At 33.5% G+C, this 15,479-nt stretch overlaps 2 protein-coding genes across 2 annotated transcripts; one reads left to right on the forward strand and one right to left on the reverse strand.

The window, feature by feature from the left end:
- Positions 1 to 7,579: 7,579 nt before the first annotated feature.
- On the reverse strand, positions 7,580 to 8,311 carry LOC144848655 (uncharacterized). Its single transcript, XM_078705489.1, has one exon. It carries the CDS (start codon positions 8,282 to 8,284, stop codon positions 7,634 to 7,636), a length of 651 nt encoding a protein of 216 aa, XP_078561615.1. The 5' UTR covers positions 8,285 to 8,311; the 3' UTR covers positions 7,580 to 7,633.
- A 2,845-nt stretch (positions 8,312 to 11,156) lies between these two features.
- Positions 11,157 to 15,232, forward strand: LOC144848241 (sulfotransferase 1C2A-like). The gene is made up of 6 exons (XM_078704955.1): positions 11,157 to 11,429; positions 12,080 to 12,329; positions 13,246 to 13,454; positions 13,889 to 13,983; positions 14,199 to 14,373; positions 15,105 to 15,232. The coding sequence occupies exons 1-6, from the start codon at positions 11,267 to 11,269 to the stop codon at positions 15,230 to 15,232; spliced, it is 1,020 nt and encodes a 339-aa protein (XP_078561081.1). The 5' UTR covers positions 11,157 to 11,266.
- The last annotated feature ends 247 nt before the right edge of the window (positions 15,233 to 15,479 follow it).

Genomic DNA, 15,479 nt, shown 5'->3' on the forward strand with positions numbered 1-15,479 from the left:
CCTAATCAATATTAGTATAATTGTTTTATAATGTTTGTATTCAATTGATTTATTTTAACCATAAATCAATTATAAATCAAATTGTTTCTAACATCATGGGGAAATGAAGATGTTAAAACAAAAGAACAACGTGGATTAAAAACAGATATATTGTACACAAAAAGCCTAATATAAGATTTGACATCCCCGAGGGAATGTCAAATCTTATATTTTGCCGATATAAAAGGCGGTATCTGTTGATATAAGTTGAATATCTACTGGGTCGGGTGTAGCCTAGGCCTAGTTAGGCGTTGCATTCACCTTACCTTGCGAAGAATAATATACAGATAACGTAAACCTTCAAATAGTAACCCACACTCTAATAGTAACCTCTCTTCTAATAGTAACTCACCTTATAAGTCAATCTATAATAATAACCCACTATTCTAATAGTAACCCATGGGGGTTACTTTAGAGTCACAAAATCTTATGATGCAGCCGTATTTTGAAAATAAGGAGATAATGTATGTTGTTCTCGGGAGTGGGGGAGGATTGAGTGTTTTTGAGTTTATAAAATAATGTTAGAGTTCAACCAAATTTATTTATTCGTACTTTTTTATTATTTTGCTATGAGTTGCTGACCGGAAAAGTTGGGGGTGGGTTACTATTTTCAGGTGCCTAATTTAAGATTACTAATAGTAACCCACTACTCTACAGTAAGCCCCCTTCTAATAGTAACTCACCCTAAAAAACAATCAAAGAATAATAACCCAGGGTTAGAATTAGAAGATTTACGGTAATTACTAATTAATTATTCATTGGCAATAAAATATTCACTTAGGCCTATAGGTCGTTTAAATTAACAGAAGAATTTCCATCAATAAGCATACATTAATAATAATAATAATAATATTATCAGGTAGGCCGAATAAATAATATTTCGTCTTCTTCTAGCCGAATCACCGAACGTTCAGCATGCCGCGCGTACAAGGTGGTAGCCGCTACAGAGGCACCCTTTAAATATGGTAATTATTATACATGAGCAGAGGTAATTTGCATATTCATATTTCAAGAAGATCAAAAGGTCACCTCAACGTGTTGGGCTGATAGAACCGTGTGTGTAATTTTCGGGTTTTTTTTCTTTCCGTGTTGTGCTTATTTAATAACCTTCATAATCGTTTCTTGCGTCGATAGTCAGTTTTAGTAGTTGGTAAGGAAACTTTATAAATTATATCTAGTTTTATTGAGTTTTTATTCCCCTGTTCTGACTCATCGCCGATACACTTACTCCCAGGAGTAGAGCGCACACTCAGCAGGCTCTATCTAGTATTAGTAGTAGTAGTGTAGTTAACTTTTATTTAATAAATACATTGTGTTTATTAAATAAAAGTTACCTGAGGCACCATTTAACTATGATGAGCACCACTTTACTGTGTTTATTAAATAAAAGTTACCTGAGGCACCATTTAACTGTAATGAGCACCACTTTACTATGTTTATTAAACAAAAGTTACCTGAGGCAACATTTAACTGTGATGAGCACCACTTTACTGTGTTTATTAAATAAAAGTTACCTGAGGCACCATTTAACTGTGATGAGCACCACTTTACTATGTTCATTAAATAAAAGTTAACTGAGGCACCATTTAACTGTGATGAGCACCACTTTACTATGTTCATTAAATAAAAGTTAACTGAGGCACCATTTAACTGTGATGAGCACCACTTTACTATGTTCATTAAATAAAACTTAACTGAGGCACCATTTAACTGTGATGAGCACCACTTTACTATGTTCATTAAATAAAAGTTAACTGAGGCACCATTTAACTGTGATGAGCACCACTTTACTATGTTCATTAAATAAAACTTAACTGAGGCACCATTTAACTGTGATGAGCACCACTTTACTATGTTCATTAAATAAAAGTTAACTGAGGCACCATTTAACTGTGATGAGCACCACTTTACTATGTTCATTAAATAAACTTAACTGAGGCACCATTTAACTGTGATGAGCACCACTTTACTATGTTCATTAAATAAAAGTTAACTGAGGCACCATTTGACTGTGATGAGCACCACTTTACTATGTTCATTAAATAAAAGTTACCTGAGGCACCATTTAACTGTGATGAGCACCACTTTACTATGTTCATTAAATAAACTTAACTGAGGCACCATTTAACTGTGATGAGCACCACTTTACTATGTTCATTAAATAAAAGTTAACTGAGGCACCATTTGACTGTGATGAGCACCACTTTACTATGTTCATTAAATAAAAGTTACCTGAGGCACCGTTTAACTGTGATGAGCACCACTTTACTATGTTCATTAAATAAAAGTTAACTGAGGCACCATTTGACTGTGATGAGCACCACTTTACTATGTTCATTAAATAAAAGTTACCTGAGGCACCGTTTAACTGTGATGAGCACCACTTTACTGTGTTTGTTAAATAAAAGTTATCTGAGGCACCATTTAACTGTTATGAGCACCATTTTACTGTGTTATTAAATTCGTTTTAATTGTTAATAACTAATTATCTAACTCAATTTAATTAGTAAACAGTGTTACATCAGGTGGTTAAAATCAGTACCGAAAGTACGAACCAATTTTATATACCCCGAGTAAACATTCTAGAAGTAACGCGCGATTTACCAAATTTTGCACGTACGTAAATGTATTTATGATGGAAGGTAGCCAATTTAAGATATTTGGGTAGTAAAATCTGTAAGTGAAAAAACGGATTATTTGGGGTTTCTTTAAACTTGTGTTTATTTTATACAGTTACAGTTATAAACAATTCAAATTGCCGCATATTATTATATAACGTTCAGATTATAGCAACATTTGGTAGTTTGTCATTTTTGTTCTGCCTAACAATGGCGAATCCTCCTTGCTGTAACAAAATATTACTCAGGCTCCAAATATACATGTAATCAGGCCACTTGGTTGGTGTGGAACAGCGAGATTCTTTTGTCTATCTTTCTGATTAAAACAAATGCTAGTTTCCCCCATTCGTATTAACATTTACATGAATGTCAAATGTCAAATTGGCAATATTCTCACAATGTTTCAAATGAGGAAGAATAAGAAAACAAACACGTGCGTCAAAATGAAATTCAACAGCTTTTACGAACTACCGAGGATGAATAATGCATGTGCTTGACTCGTATAACTCCATTTATTCATAGCATTTAACAATAATATCGGAACGGGTATATATTAATAAGATTTAAGAATAATGTAATAATTAACACACAATGCATGGTTTACAGACATTTCAAACCTTAGATTTTATGTTAAATAACTTGTAGGCCTACATCAACATTGTGTTTGATTTGATCGGCAGGCAACTATTCTTAAGCAATGCAGAAATCATGAAGTAGTTATTGTTTATATAAAATTATTTCTGCATCGCCTCGCTACGAAAAAAGTCACAAACGGCTGTGGGTAACCCATAACCCAATCTTACCATAATGAATGGGTATGGGTAACCATTATTAAATTCGCATGAGCTCATAGAGTCATATAGAAACTACATCGATGGTTTGGCAGAAACAGATGACAGTTTACGTATCTTTCTTTTCTTTCTTTTATTCAATTTTTCACACTTCAAAAATAATACAAGTTATGTGAAACATTAAGATAATCAAACTAATTTAAACAAAATATATAGAGATACTTGTACAACAAAGAAGTGTGAAAGGAGGTCAAATAAGTATGATACTTTAAGCTTGACCCCCTAACAAGACTGCAGTTACGGTACATGACAAAAAAAAGCACATGAAATATTGATATTTGCTGTACAAAATGCCTAGTAAAAATTGGAGAATAACAAATATCAGTAATAGTTGTGATTAAAATATAATATATAAAAAATAGAATAACAATAAATTAACATAATTAAAAATAATCATAACACCTTATTCATCATATGCTTGGATTAGAGATTGCTTATATGTAATTTTAAAACTAAAAAGTGAAGGTTTCTTTATCAGTGAATGTGAAAGACTTTCCCAAAGTTTAGGTCCGGTGTAAAGTATTGAATGACGTCTAATGTGCGAGTCGCAGTTTTGAACAGTGTATACATTAGTATTGGAAAAACGGGTAAAATGTGTATGGGTATCAGAAGGTTTAGTAAAGAGTGAACATATGTGGGTCGGAAGTAGATTATTTGTAAGTCGGTACATGAATAATGCAGTTTGAAGTTTATTAACATCAAAGACGTTGAGAGATTTAAAGTTAAAAAATAAGTGTTTTGAATGAGATCTGAATGATGCCCCTGAACAGATTCGGATTGCACGTTTTTGCAATTTAAAAATTCGGTCAATATTGGTAGTTTCGAAACTAGTCCAGGGGCATAAAGTGCTGAACTTGCCAGGTGTAACGGCCCAGGCAATGTTGCAGTATGATATGTACGGAAGAATTAAAGTATTATATAAATTAAATAAAATGTTTGATGGAAGTGTGTGCTTTAATTTGTTCATCATACCAGTGTTTCTCGCAATTGTGTTGGCGATTGTATTGATATGATGTTTCCAAGATAATTTTGAGTCAATGGAGACGCCAAAAAATTTGGTTTCCTCAACATGTGTGATTACCTTGTCATTAATTAAAACTTTTAAGTTTTGAGAGATGGATTTTTTGTTTTTATGTTTAAATATAATATAATTTGATTTGGATTCATTTAGCGATAATTTATTGATTTGGAACCAATCAGAAACTTTGCGTAATTCACTATTAATTGTATTAACTAAAATTTGATCATTTTTATGAGAATAAATAATATTAGTGTCATCCGCATAAAGTATAAATTTGAGTAATTTGGAACAGTTGGGGAGATCGTTTATATATGTTAAAAATAATAAGGGACCGAGTATGGAGCCTTGCGGAACGCCGCATAGAATGGAGGATAGTTTGGAGTCAAAAGGGGGGAAAGCAGTGAATTGTTGGCGACTGGTAAGGTAGCTTTTTAAGAGTTTAAGAGGAAGGCCTCTGCTGAAGTTTGTGAAGAAGTATCTCATGATTGATAGTGTCAAAGGCCTTACTCAAGTCAAGAAAAATACCAACGGTGTGTTCATTGTTTGAAAGTGCAGAAGTCAGTTTATCATAGAGATCAGTTATTGCAAGGTCAGTGGAAAAAGCTTTTCTAAAACCGTACTGATGCTTAAAGAGGATATCGTATTTAGAAAAAAAAGTATAAAGTCTGTTGTAGATTAGGCGTTCTAAAACCTTGGACAGGCAAGGCAGCAGGGAAATCGGTCTGTAATTTTCAAAGTAATGGGGATCGCCTTTTTTGAATATAGGAATTACTTTGGCAATTTTTAAAAGGTCTGGAAAAATTCCAGTTTGAAATGATAGGTTAAAAATATGGACTAAAGGCTTAGATATAAAGTTTATGATGTTTTAATAACTTGATTGGAAAATCCATCAGATCCTGGACTCTTATTGTCCCTAAGTTTTAAGATTATATCAACAATTTCAGTTTCCGTTATTGGAGTTAAATAGAGAGAGTTTGAAATAAAGGAATGATTAAGAAATGATTTAAAATTTGAGTTGCCATTATATGAAATACTTTGCGCAAGGTTGTTCCCAATATTAATAAAATAATCATTAAAGTGTTCAGCAATAAGTCCGGGATTAGTAATTTTACAATTGTGAGAAGGGTTGGTTTTGTTTTTTATTTTTACCTAAGATTCCATTGATTGTTCGCCAGGTTTTATGAATATTGTTGGTATACTGGTTGAATTTTGAGGCATAATACTCTTTATTTGCTATGCGAAGTAAATTAGTTAATTTGTTTCTATATTTTATGTATTTGTCCTTATCGGTCTGTTTCTTAGATTTGAGGTAGGCAGTATAAAGCTTATTTCTGGTACCAATTGATTTAATCAGACCGACAGTGATCCATGGTTTACGCTCTTTGCAAAAATTACGTTTAATACGTGTAGTTTTAATACTGGAATTGTACAGACTGGTTAACTTGTTATTAAACAATTGATAGGCACGATTGGGATTGTCATTATTCGCATATATATCGGACCAGTCTGTATTTAGGAGGTCAGCAGATAAAGATGATATAGATTCATCGTCAATTTTTTGTAGGAGGATGAACTTATTGCTATTGGAGTTAGGTGGCTGGGAATATTGATTTTGATGGGTTAAAGAAAAAACAGGAAAATGGTCAGAAATATCTGAGTAAGTAATACCGGTAGAAATTTTGTCATATGTATTATTAGAGAAAATATTATCAATCAAGGTTGCCGTTTTTGTAGTTATTCGTGTAGGTTTAGTAATTAAAGGGAAGAAGTTGTTATTAAGCATTGCAGTAAGGAATTGGGACGTGCTATTATGAGTATTGCATTTTAACAGATCTATATTGAAATCCCCGCAGATGTACGCTGTTTTATTTTCATTATTTATGATGTCGAGAATAAGGGAGATATTGATGTTAAATTAGGTCACCGATAACTCAGGCATACGATAAACAAGACCAAGAATGATGTTTTTCGGTTTGGCATTGATTTCAATAAAAATGGATTCGGATTCTTGAGAAATAAGAGATGAAAGATCGGAACGGTCGTGGTGTTGTAATCTCTGATCCAGGTATATGGCTACACCTCCTCCTCTTCTGGTTTTCCTAGATAGCTCAATCAGTTTGTAGCCCTCAATGTTATAAAAAGAAAAATTTGTTTTATTGGAGTTGAAAAAGGTTTCAGAAAAACATAAGGCAGAGAAATCATGACTGATGGATTTTAAATAATCTGTTACTTCACTAAAGTGTTTAACGAGACTACGTGCATTTAGGTGAAATAAACTGAAAGAAGAAACAATATTATTATATTTAGAGTTAAAATTATCAATGTGGTCATAATTACATGGTTCATGTAAAGTAGCATATTCGTCATTATCACTACGACCATTCAGACTAATATCAAATGGATTTAAAATAAGAGAGTTGATCCGATCGTATTCAATATCGTGGTCAAGTGAGAAATGCTTTAAAACATGTAAGAATTCATCATTGTCAACTATTGAATTAAAAGGAAATAAGTTTCCAGTGCAAGAGAGGCAGATCCATGAATTTACTTCAGACCTATGTATACATATTTTATGAGCCATAGAATTACAAGCAATGCATTTTAATAGGTCTGAGCCATGGACATTATTACATAAAATACAATTCATTGTAAGAAAATAAAATATTCAAATAAATACAAATGTTGTGAAGACATTCAGTAACAGGTGACATTTGTAGTTTTGGGACAATATAGATACAATATGTATAGGCTAGTAAGATTAGGCAATGAAAAAATAAATAGTAAAATAAAACAATACAAAACAACAAAAGTAGAGCTATAGAAACATTGGTTCTGAGACAGCGTGTTGAAAGTATGATGAATGCTGCATTGAGATGTACCGTATGCAAATTTGACATGTGGTAAGAGTGCTTTACAGAAGTAAATCAAACAGGAGCTCCCGGTATAATAATACGATGTAAAATTATTGTAATAGTGAACAGCTAACGGAAAACGATATCATTGCATATTTTAAAATAATATAATTATATAAAGACAAGGAGAAAAAAAAAGTTCTTCTTGGATAGATGAAGTTGGATATAGTTCATCATTGTGCAAACAGGTTACTACTTAAACGCATGTGGGATACCAGTTGATGAACGCCATTTCCCGGCTCTGAACCTAAGCTTGATTCCTTGATCATACAGGGCTTTAACTTGGGTCTTCCACTTGTTCTTCTCTTGCCTGTCCGTGCGGGTTAAGTCGTCTATAATGTAGGCACCTGAACTAGCGAGTTTATGTCGGTTTTTGAGGATCGTTACTTTGTCCACATATGAAAGCACTTTAAAGAGTATATGGGGCGGCTTGCCTTCGAATCCTAGACCATCTCGATGGGCTCTCTCAATCGTCGGTTTAATTTTAAAATGAGTGGCTAAGAAATCTTCAACAATGTTGATTGGATTTTCGTTATCCGATTTAGCGATTCCCACAATGCGAATATTATTTCTCCTGGAGAAGCGTTCAGCCTTGTTCAGCTCAGTCTGCATAGACGCAATTGTGTTGCGAGCTGTATGCAAATCGTCGACGAGTTCCGCCTGCCTAGCTTCGTATCGCGACTGAGCCTTTTTCAGAGCAATAATTCTGTCTTCGTTGAATTTAATAGATTCAGCTAGTTTACTCTCAAGGTTATTTTGCGATTTCATGATATTGGAAAGAGATTCTTTAACAAATTCTTCAAAACTTACGTTGTCAGGCTTTTTGGAACGTGTTGTAGCCATTATGAAAAAGCAATATCGGGAGCTCTCGTTCGGCACCTCAAGCGGAGTCATGAGTTCAACGTATAAATGAGGATCTTGATCTTTCCCGTGTTATTCGTCATGCAGGTTTCGTAATATAATACTTGTCCGTGTGATTGGTTAAAACATAAATAGAAACTAATATTAGAGTAATTCTCCTTTCCTTTAAGACACCAATTATAACACAAATTATTTGAGGACAATATTGGTGGCACATATATCCTTCGATTGCATCTTTCCTTTATTCAAACATTTCCTTGAAGAGTTGGATGCCATAACTGAAAACTCTTTACTAACATAAAGGCCCATTTACACTAGGGCGATAACGATCGACGATAAATAGATAAACATACATTTTTCTTGGATAAAACGAAAGAAATTATAAAAGTTTTCGTTCTAGAACTATAGGATAATCATGTATGCTGTATTTGATAAAAATAACATTTTGAAAATCCAATCAAATGACGTCATGATCAATAAAAGCAATAACATCGTTCTATTGTAACGATATTATTGCTCTTAATAATCATGACGTCATTTGATTGGACGTGTGGAAATATTATTTTTAATCAAAGGCAGCATAGATGATAATCCTATAGTTCTAGGATGAAAACTTTTTTAAATTCTTTTGTTTTAGGTATGAAAAATGCATATTTATCTTTTTATCGTCGATCGTTATCGCCCTAGTGTAAATGGGCCTTTAGGGCGAAAATTATGGTGGTCAGACCAAATTTCTATAATCATTGCTTTGAATGAATTAGATCGCACTACATCTTTAGTACGATTTCTTGTTGTTTAGAATTGGGTTTAGTATGTTTTCTTGCAATTCTGCGAAGACTTTCATTCACTTGTATTCATTTGCAAGGCCACAAACTTGAATTATTAATAATTATTATTAAGATAGGTTTGCATGGCGAAATAAATATGTTGATATAAAGTTTGCGGCACACCACGTATATTTAGTTATGAAAAAATGTTGAGCATAAGATGTGGTGGTTTGGTAATTGTACTGTCGGATTCTTATCTCGAGCGTTTGCTGAGATTTATTTGTGTCTTCATATAAGCCTATGCTTAAAATAGAGGCACCGTTTTTGGTATTCCTTCATTCCCCATTCATTCAGAATATCTGCTTTCTCATTTATAATGTAGGCTTATTCAGATTTTACCTTGTGATTTAATACTGCCAGATGTTCTTCGAGTTTGTCTTTTCGTTTTTCGCGCTTCGGCTGACAAAATCGACATCGTCTGCATCGGCTTCTGTTGACATCGATTATGATTGCCAATGTTTTTCGCTTAATCTCGAATAATATAAATTATAAGATAAAATATATTGTTCGCTGTAAAACTTGTAAATACATCATTATCTAATAGTTATGTTTGTATTTTTTCTTAGTGGGTAAACCATGAAAATAGACTTATGCTACGTTTCTGCTACTAGCATCGGTAACATAATTTATTTGAAACCAGATGAATATTTTTCGAGAATCAACAGGAGTTTAGCTAGCACACTCTAGTACATAATACGCAGACAGCCGTCATAATTACTAATATTTGAAAGTAATGGTCAATTAATGATTAACCATTTTGAATGTTTTATTATGACTATCAATATGGCTATTTTGTTCGCAATAGGCCTATACACAGGTTTCTGTTTGAACTCTGTGGTAAATATTTAGAATTTAGAAATAGGAAAAGAGGTTACCTTAGCTTATGAAAGGTATGAAGATCGTGCGACCATAGTCTCTGAATAAACCCGGGCAGACAGACAGACACTCAGATATTTGGTGACTTATAGTAAGCTGATTACAATATATATATATCTTTCATGCCTCGCACGTTCACTCTCTATTATCACTTCCAATAATGGAAATTATTGAAGTGATAGAAACGTATTATTAAAATAGGGCCAAGGGTAAACGCTAAAAACTAACTACTCCATCGGTTTTGAAAACCTCATGGTGTGCCTGCTCTGTGGCTTAATGGTTCACCTAATCCATACACTTAAATAATGGGTTTTTTTAAGAGCATCTGTCCCATAAAAACAATTACGAGGTGTGGTTTAAAAAAATTTTGGACTTTCGAAACGTTTGTCAGATTTATATTGCATTACATATTATTTTGTTTAACTCTGTGTTTGGTGTTCAAAGTGGTGTTCAAGGTAAGCAAAAATCGTCTTGCTATAGATTCCAGATTCCAATCTTGCATATCACTGACTGTGATTATACTCCAAACTAATAGGATAATGTAGGTTTAGCAACAACCCGATTATCTTGTAGGAACTCAAAGTAGTGATCTGTACCATCAGGACAATGGAATACCGTTATATCAATTATATGATCTCAAAATACGTTAGGCCTACATAGAGGCAAAGAGCAAGGCATAACAATGTATGCGAGGTATCCCAGAATTGTAAGGAATAATGATAACGTCTTGTACATAAATTCGAGGCATCCTTTTAACATTATTTTTCCCAAAAGTGTGAGGCATAATAATAATAATGAATGATTCCCATGGTGGTAGGCCTATAGATATTTTGTTTTGGGCCTAATTTTATAATTATGGTCTATTAGGCCTGTACATAAAAGAATATTTAATATTGCTCTTTTATATCTATTTGTATATTATTATATCTAGATTTTATGTCTATTTTATTGTTAATACAAGCGCGTGTTATCTAAATATCACGCATAATTATGGAAATATGGTAAATGGAGTGGGCAATACATCATTCCCGTACTGCAGCAGCTCTCACTAGAAAGCGATGCATAGCGTCATTGAACTAGCTAAGGTGATTAGTGCCCCAACCTACTTCTTTAATAATTTTAGCGGTTTTCAAGAGACGAGGAAAGGAAGCTTCCTTGTACCACTGGTTCCACCACTAGGCTCGTGCAATGTAATAAAAATGTCAAACATGTAGGCCTATTCACGAATATTATTGGGATTGTATTTTATTTTGCTGCAGTCATGGAATTTTCAACCAAAAAGATTGATGACGTCGAACTGAATACACACATTGTTGGAGGCGTTCGCCACAGACGTCAAGTTACCCCCAGAAAAGTATTACAAGATCTACAAACCTTTGAAATTCGTACAGATGATGTTGTTGTCATTACTTATCCTAAATCAGGTAGGCCTACTGTCAACTGTTAGTTGCAATTAAGTAGCTAACATTAGAAAAACAAATTATTCCTAACGTATGGGGTTGGTTAGCAGAAGCCTCTGGTTTGAAACATTTGACAGCTTCAAGTCAAAATTCACTTGTTCTGATATGTTTTATTGTGGCAATTTATCATGATGTTGAATGGTATTTTGATGTGTAATGATGATGAATGGTGATAGGAGACCATGATGTAGATTGACCTTGGACGATGGTGGCGATGAAATACGTTAGTGACTAACGATGGTGGAGTGATGGACGAATACATTGCGTGTGGATGATGTAAAAGATGAGGACGTTTAATAGTCAATTAAATCATCTGATTGGTGGACCATGTAAAATAAAGATGATAGTTGACATTGTACACTACTCGCTTCCATGGAACAAGTTTCAGACGTGCGCCGCGTGCGTAATAATAACCTAATGAATCATGTTCTTTTCTGCCAGCCACTACACTTGTTTACAGTGACATGCTGTAACAGAGTAGCCTACAAACTCAGTTCGCATAACCTACCAATCTATAAAATCATAAAATCAATATTACTAGGTGTCAGTCTTCTTTACCCACTCAGACATGCAACTGTTTATGAACAATTGATTTTTGTCTTCAAAATTCTTAGGAACAACTTGGATGCAGGAGATCGTCTCGGTTTTAAGACACAACTGTGATTTTCAGAAGGCAGACCAAGACTTTATGCGCGAACGATTTATGTTTCTAGATCATCAAATTGGCAACGAGATTGCGCCATACATAAAAGCAAAGACACAACCGTCTCCTAGATTATTAAAAACACATTTACAAAAACATCAACTACCGCCTCAAATATTTGCCAAGAAAGCCAAGGTATATATGTATTTTACTTGCATGAAGTGTGTTTGATTTGTACTTACAACAATTGCTGGTGTATATTTTCAATGACTAAAATATAAAAATAATGAAATATAAAACATTTAACAGTAGACCTACTACACAGTACAGTACAGTACTGTCCCTTATTGGGTGACATCAACTCCATTTTTATGCACACATGTTCATAATTTTTTATTTAGACCTACACTGGAAGATTATTATATTATTGTTGCCGTCGAGTTTCAATGTTGGGTTCATCTGATGTGCCACATTCGTACACGAATTGACCAAAAACTTTACGTTCATTTTTCAAAACCCAATTCAGCTTCAGACCAAGATACTTGAATTTGTGAAAGCTTGTTATTTCATGCTGTTTCCACATTTTCATATCATCATAATACTTGTTCTCGTTTTTCGTAAAAAGCGCCCTGAACATTACGTAGACCTGCAGTATTGTTGAAACAAGGATTATTTAATTTTTACTTAAAATACTGTCACTGTGCGTGTAATTACAGGCCTACCAGCAATGTAGACCTACTACACAGTACAGTACAGTACAGTACTGTCCCTTATTGGGTGACATCAACTCCATTTTTATGCACACATGTTTCCACATTTTCATATCATCATAATACTTGTTCTCGTTTTTCGTAAAAAGCGCCCTGAACATTACGTAGACCTGCAGTATTGTTGAAACAAGGATTATTTAATTTTTACTTAAAATACTGTCACTGTGCGTGTAATTACAGGCCTACCAGCAATGTTTGTATCAAAAAACACAAAATGCAGTGCCAAATTTCGAGATTAAGATCCATGCAATTTTAAATTGTTTTTAAAACTATGAATGGAGTTCCTCGAATATTCATAAAACGAGGGAACGTTATTCGTAACAAACATTATGCTTGTGCTACTGTAAAACATAATTATGTACACTAGAAGAAACACCTCTCATCAAACACCAACGTCTTCACCACCACACCACTTCATTAGTTTACATACTGTATACTCTTTCTTTTTTCAGGTTATATTTGTTAGCAGAAATCCTAAAGACACGGCTGTATCGTACTTCAATTTCCATTTAGGGGTTGTGGATCTACCTAAATATACATGGCAAGATTTCTTGCATAGTTTCTGTATTGGCGACGGTAATTTCTAGAAAACTAAATTGTTTTCATAGAATAAAGGCCAACTCAGACACCGAAGTACGACGAGGCCCGAAGAGTTGTCTCGTCGGGAGAAAATTAAACATGTTTAAAGTTCTCGCGACGAACTAAAAACTACGACCGACGCTATCTCGAGACGACCGTCTTGTCGGGATTCAGCTCAGACAGCATCGTCGTATGATGGTGTCTATGTTGACCTTAAGAATGCGTTTTCCATTAAATCAACATAAATGTCAAGAAATCCAACTTTTCAAAGACTTTAATCCATTAGATACCGTCCAAAACAAATAATGTTCGAAATATTGAATCATAATGACTGGCCTCACTGTACTTCTTTTCGGAGTTTGTTTTAAATTACCCTAGATAACCTTGGTTATTGCAAACTAAATATTTAAGAGAAAGCACTTAATTTTTAGTTGTGTATGGAAGCTGGTTTGAAATGAATGCTTACTGGTGGAGTCAACGTAAACAGAAACATGTTTTGTTTGTCAAGTATGAAGAAATGCATCAGGTTGGTATCACTTTATAATAGTATTCACAATGTGTGCGCTAAGATTTACATAACACCGCTCAAGTTTAGGTACAGTAATTAAATTAAATTGTTATTTTTTTGTAAAATATCTCAGGTGTGAGGGACGATTTGTTCCCAAAGTTGTTCCTTTAATAGGGACTATATTGTATCTTACTTTTATACTCACAATTAATAATTACTACATGTTTTTAAAGGATCTTTCTAGTGTTATTTTGAAAGTATCCAAGTTTCTGGGTTGGCCAGTTCCAGATGGAAAACTTGCTGACATCGTTCTCCACTGTTCATTTGACTCAATGAAATCAAACCGTAAAGTGAACTTTTCAGAACATCCTTTGATGAACATTGAATCATATCCATTTATGAGGAAAGGTTAGTAGTTGCATGCTACAGCAGCTAAATATTTATGAAGATATATTAATTTATATTAAATTACAATTACTTTATATTACAAACTATACGCGGTTTTGATGGCACTAGTTCAACCGTACGTTGTACTTGTTAGCAGGCCGTGTAATTAAAATTTAAATAAAGTGACCTTGTTTTTTGTGAACGGCGTAAAATTTTATTAAACCAGGGATCTGTGCCATATTGCAATATGAATTTTGAAACATACAAATGTTAAAAGTTAAAATTGTGTATACTTTTTAAAGCTTTGTCTACACTATCAAACTAGTTTGATGATGTTCCCAAATACGGTAGTGATATCATCATGTCCATCATATATGGGCACATCACATTTTATTGTCGCAAAAAGTTTGATAGTGTAGACAGAGCTTAAGATTGTACTGCAACTTCCTCCGCGAAGCGTCCCACTATCTGTCCAAAAAGAGTGTATTAATATTCCATATTTGACTATTTGCCTTTGTTAAAGAGATCTTCGTATAAATACCTAATGAAGTTCAGAAAACGATAAAATCTTTACAACTTAAGATTTTTTTCAAAAATATCAACTTCCAGATTCAGAATATTTTTCCCGCTCTTTCGTTTAACAAACAAATATAAATATATATAGATCAGCGTGCTGATAACATGAATTTTATTGTTGTATTACAAAGAGAATTTACTTGGTTTATGATTAGTGATATGATTTATTTTCTCAGGAATAGTTGGAGATTGGATACATTACTTTACAAAGACTCAAACCGAAAAATTTGATGAACTTTACGAACACAAAATGCAAAATACTGGGCTTCAATTTGAGTATATAAGTAAAACGATTCGTGTATAGTGAAAACAAACTACGATAGATTGACAGGTTTTAATTTTGTGTGTCGTGGAAACGGATTTACTTTGGATTGAGAGTGCAAAGAATGTTTACTCTGTATTGTCAATTCAAGTGAATAACAATAGTAAAACTATAAACAAATTTGAATAATGAATTAGAAAATTAACATTAATCTGGTACAGTATTATGTATTTAAGCCTTTTCGTTGTAATTTTTGAAACTGTGAAATTTATATTTTAACTTTGTTAAT

This window comes from Antedon bifida, chromosome 7 (genome assembly GCF_963402885.1).
Source record: "Antedon bifida chromosome 7, ecAntBifi1.1, whole genome shotgun sequence".
NCBI classification, from domain to species: Eukaryota; Metazoa; Echinodermata; class Crinoidea; order Comatulida; family Antedonidae; genus Antedon; species Antedon bifida.